Below are 4,878 nucleotides of genomic sequence, written 5' to 3'. Positions count from 1 at the left end.
TGGCATGTGAGTTAGGGCTTGTATAGGCTTCCCTGACCCAGGAGAGAAGGCCGGGAACTGGGGACACAGCTCCTGCCCTCACCCCTATTTCCTCCAGGAGGCTAAGACTGGGCTCTGAAGCGGGTGGGAAGTTTGGGGCCCAAGAGTTTGGTTGGGATCCTGGCTTTGCCCCGTTTGAGGTTGGGGCCCAGTAGTGACGGGGCTAGGAGGCTGTGCAGTTTGGGTGGGTTTCTTCTGACCGGTTCACCCGCCTCGATAGGGTCCCGATGGGGACCAGGAGCAGCCCCGGGCTCCTTGGCTACAGGAGGAGGGGGCCAGCGTCTGGCCCAGAGGCGCCGCTCCGCTTCGAGGGCTGCCAGGGTGAGGGCGTCCTCGGGCCGCTACCCTAGCAGCACGGCGAGGCGGTCAGGCTCCGCGGGCGGTGGGAGGCTCCCCGCGCTTCCTGCGGGTCCCGTCCCCGAGGCTCGGCTGGCCCCCGCGCGCCGTGGCGGGACAGCATTTGCCGCCGCCGCTGTCGGGGATTAGCGAGCTCCCGGCCACGCGGCGGGATTAGCCCGCGTGGACCAGGCGCCCGGCCCGGGGATTATCGCGCGCTCCCCCCACCCCCGACGTATATATTCCAGAGGCGGCGGCGGCCGGGCCGGGCCGGAATGGCAGCGGCGGGGGGTGCGACGAGCCGCAGGGGCCCTGGACAGCCCTGCCCCTTCTCCATCGAGCACATCCTCTCCAGTTTGCCCGAAAGACGCCCCCCGGGCCGGGCTGCCCGCCCGCCGCAGCCAGCCGGCCGCCAGAGCCCTGCGGAGCCCGGGGACCCCGGGGCGCCCGAGGCTGCGCCCTGCGCCTGCTGCTGCTGCTGCGGCCCCCGGAGGCCCCCGGAGCCGGCCGCCAGGCTGGGTGAGTGGCCGCGGGGCGCGGGCGCGGGAGGTGCGGGGTCACGGCGAGGTCGGTGCAGAGCGCGCCCCCCGCCCCCCGCTCCCCGCCCCGCGCCTCACCACGCCCTCGCCCCGCAGGCGCGCGGCTGCCGTGGCCGCTGAGGCTGGGGCCCTCGGCGCCCTTGCCCTTGGCCGTGCCGCCCGGAAGCTCCGGGGCACTCCCGGGCACGGGCGGCCCCGGCCCGCAGCGGCGCACGCGGCGCCACCGCACCATCTTCAGCGAGGAGCAGCTGCAGGCGCTGGAGGCGCTCTTCGTGCAGAACCAGTACCCCGACGTGGGCACGCGGGAGCGCCTGGCCGGCCGCATCCGCCTGCGCGAGGAGCGCGTGGAGGTGGGGCCCGCCTGCGGGGCTGCCCGAGGGTCCCCGGGGTCCGGGCGGCTCCTCTTCTCGGAACGTCCGCGCTGGGGCGGGGGCGGCGGCGGGAGGGGCGGGAGGCCCCGGGACAGCCATGGGGCGAGGGGCCGGCGGGGACAGGCACGGGTGGGGAAGGAAATCTGGGAACCAGAGGGGAGGTAAGGCTAGTTTCCCTTTCCTTTGTTTTAAACTTTATTTCGCCCTGACGGTAAATGAGGCGCGCGGTCCAGTTCCAGAATTCGGGAAGCTCAGAAGACCACCGAGCGGCAGGAGGGGCGCCCTGGGCGCCGCGCGGCGGAGACGGGGGTGGGAAGGGGTTGCGGGGGGGGAGGGATGGCTGGTCCGCGTGGGAAAGGGGTTCCCGTCCTGCGACCTGGACCGGACCGTGGCCGCAGCTGCTACCCCACGCCGGTTCCGTAGCGCTCGTCCGCCCTCACGCCCGCCGGGACCCGCACCTCTGGGAGCCCGGCGGGACCCCCCCCCCCAATGGGAGCCCGGCGGGACCCCCCCAATGGGAGCCCGGCGGGACCCCCCCCAATGGGAGCCCGGCGGGACCCCCCCCCCCCAATGGGAGCCCGGTGCACGCGGGTCCTGCCTGAGCAGCTCCTCCTCCTCAGGTTTGGTTCAAGAACCGCCGGGCCAAATGGCGACACCAGAAGCGGGCGTCTGCGGCTGCGAGGCTCCTGCCCGGAGCCAAGAAGCCCCCCAAGGACAGATGCTGATCCTCGCGAGCTGCTCCTCGGCCTGGCCGCCTCCGGCCGGCTCCGAGAGGGGCTGTCCTGCCCTCCTCTGCCGTGGCGTGAGCATCCTGTGAGTGTCCCTGCGCCGCCTGCTCGTGAAAGGAGAGAACTGCGAGGACCCAGGTGCGCTCTGCTGCCCAATGGCCTGCGGGCTAGAGGCCTGGGGGCAGGGCGGGCACAGAGCAGGTCGGCTTCCACGCCCCTCCTTCCAGGCTCTAACCCGCCCAGGGGACAGGAACCGCCCGCTGTCCAGAGGGGACCTAGAATCCTTTCTTTCCTGGGCCTGCGGGCCTCCCTCCTCTCTGCACCCTCCATGTGACCCCGGACCTGGCCTCCAGCCCCCCCGAAGCAGGGTGCGTGGTCACGTCTGTGCATCCTGGGGTTGCTGCCAGCTCCATGTTCAAACCTTTCCTGTGAGCCTATTGCAACAACGGAAAACAAACAAGCTGCTAAAACACCACAAAAGCAGTGGAGTCTAGCCCTAGCTAGTTCAGCTCAGTAGATAGAGCATTAGCCCTTGGACTGAAGAGGTTCAATTCCTGTCATGTCGGTACCTCGGTTGCAGGCTCGAGACCCGGCCCTGGTTGGGAGGCAACCAATTGATGTGTCTCTCTCACATCGATATTTCTCTCTCTCTCTCTCTCTCTCTCCCCCCTCCCTTCCACTCTCTAAAAATCCTCCGGTGAGGCTAACAAAACAAACAAAAAGAAGTTGAGTCCGAAGTCTGCCCTGGCTCCACTCCCACACCCAACCGGAACCTGTCCCTTTTCTCTCCTTCCCAGGGAGGGGGGCGGGCAACTTGCCTTGGGGAGCACAGTCCAGTAAGTACTCAATCCCTGCACCAGGGTGCCCCTCAGCAGAGCAGACTGCCCTACCAGTACTGGTCTGGCACCCTGGAGGCCTGCACTGGCCTCTATGTGTTGCTTCATGGTGGGGGGGTCCTTTGCTTCCTCCCTGGGGGGCAGATTTCCATGCTGTGGTGTCTGCCTCCCTCACAGCAGTCAATTTCTGCCACCCTGTAGGACAAGAGGAGGCTCAGCTGGGGAGACCTACCCACACACCCACACTGCCTTGAAAACGTCTGCTTTCCTTTCCATCATCCTGCCCCCTGGCTGGAGGATAGGGTGGAAATGTGACTTCAGCTCCCCAAGTAGACCCAGATAGTGGGCCCAAGGAACCTAACACCCCCTCCTCTGGCTCGAGGACCTTGCTCTGCCCCCCTCACAGGTCCTGGAGGGAGTTTGGGAGGAGTATCTGGCAGGAGACACAGTTCTTCCATAAAAGTCACAGAAATCAGGGCTGCAGCTCTTGGGACTGTCCAAGGCTGGCCAGCTCAGACAACACCCAGCAGGCATGGTGTTCCCAGCCAGGGCCGCCCTAAAACTGCCGGGTGCCGCCAAGACGGCAGCTGTTGCCTCGCCTCCCAGCATGCACACTTCTGGCTGTCACCGAGCTCTTTTCCCTGAATCCCGGCCTCATCCTTGGCCACGGCACAGTCGGCCTGTGGAGCTCCGCCTTGGCTGGGACACTCTCATCTCGCCGGGTTACTGGACCTTTGCCCTCCTTGGCTGAGTGTTTATTTGTCTTTGTGTGTGAGGCAGCCAGGATTAAAGTTCCATCTTCAAGGGACCGGTGGCTATGTTGCCCTTTTGATTCTTCTCCTTTCTCTCTAGCTGCTCTTGGGCAGGCTCACCTCCACAGCTGGCTGTTAACTTATACTAGTAGGTATCCTTGAGGCTGAGTCTCAGGAACTCCCCTCTCGTCTCCATTTTCACCCTGGTCTATCTCCTCCATGCTCAGCTGCCACATTTACATATCCAGCTCAGGCCCCTCCCCAGAACTAGATATTTATGGCCAACTGTCCCTTTGATTATTTTACCTGGAAGCCCACAGGCCCTCTACGTCACCTTGTCCTGGGAAGGCAAGCTCTTCCCCCGTACATACCAGGTACATGAACCAAAGGGCAGGCAATTACCCTGGCCCCGCCTCTCCCTCACCAACCAGACACAAGCCGACAGCAAGTTGATCTCAATTTCCAAAAACAATCCCAGAATCTACCTTCTCTTCAGCTTCAGTTGCACCAGCCTGATGAAAACCTCCATCATCTCTCACCTTGACCGTTGCAGCCACCTTCAGTCTTGCCACCTCTATCCTCTCTGGTTCCTTTTTAATTCATTCTGCATAACCTCTGCAAGTCTGAACCTGCCTCTCCCCTGACTACAGCACTCCAAGGGCTTCCCATTGCCCCATGACCCACAGGTTCCATCGATTGCAGCCTGGCCTGCCTCTCTGGCATCATCTCACACCTCACTGCTCCTTGTACTCTGTATTTCCCAAGGTCTTCTCCCTCATGCTGCTCTTTGCCCATGCTTTTCCCTCTCCACCTGATCAATGCCTGTTCATCATTTGGATCTGCAGTCACCCCCTGCCCAGGAAAACTTCCCCTGACTGGAGATTCCTCAAGCACAAACTCTGTTCTTGCTCCTGTCAACTGCAGTTGTAAGCTTGTTCGTGGAATGACCTAACCAGGGTCTGTCTTCCTCATTGGACTGTTAGCTCTGTGAGGGCAGGAACCATTACCATGGAATCCCCAGTGAATAAAGGAATGACTGCTTATTGTACTAAATCATGTTGGGATAACATTACTTTTTTGACATTAATTCTCACCCTCCTTTTGAGAATAAATTATCAATCCTGAAAAATGCTTAGGCAATTTTCTGGTCCACTTCAATGAGAATGAACCCTCTTCTGGGAGCCCACTCTGGCATTTAGGGACCTGAAATTTTTTTTAAAATTTTCTTGTTTTCGTACCCCATTGACCTCTTTCTCCCCTCCCCCCACCACTCCCAG

The 4,878-nt window shown here is 62.6% G+C and overlaps 1 protein-coding gene across 1 annotated transcript; it reads left to right on the top strand.

Moving 5' to 3' along the window:
* Positions 1 to 650: 650 nt before the first annotated feature.
* Positions 651 to 2,010, top strand: GSC2 (goosecoid homeobox 2; the record flags this gene model as incomplete). Its single annotated transcript, XM_081114086.1, has 3 exons — positions 651 to 894; positions 1,011 to 1,264; positions 1,906 to 2,010. 3 exons carry the CDS (start codon positions 651 to 653, stop codon positions 2,008 to 2,010), a joined length of 603 nt encoding a protein of 200 aa, XP_080970212.1.
* Positions 2,011 to 4,878: the final 2,868 nt, after the last annotated feature.

Source organism: Myotis nattereri, assembly GCF_964212035.1.
Source record: "Myotis nattereri genome assembly, chromosome: 19".
NCBI lineage: Eukaryota > Metazoa > Chordata > Mammalia > Chiroptera > Vespertilionidae > Myotis > Myotis nattereri.
The sequence above is the reverse complement of the archived record's forward strand: the minus strand, read 5'-3'. Positions and strand labels throughout refer to the sequence as shown.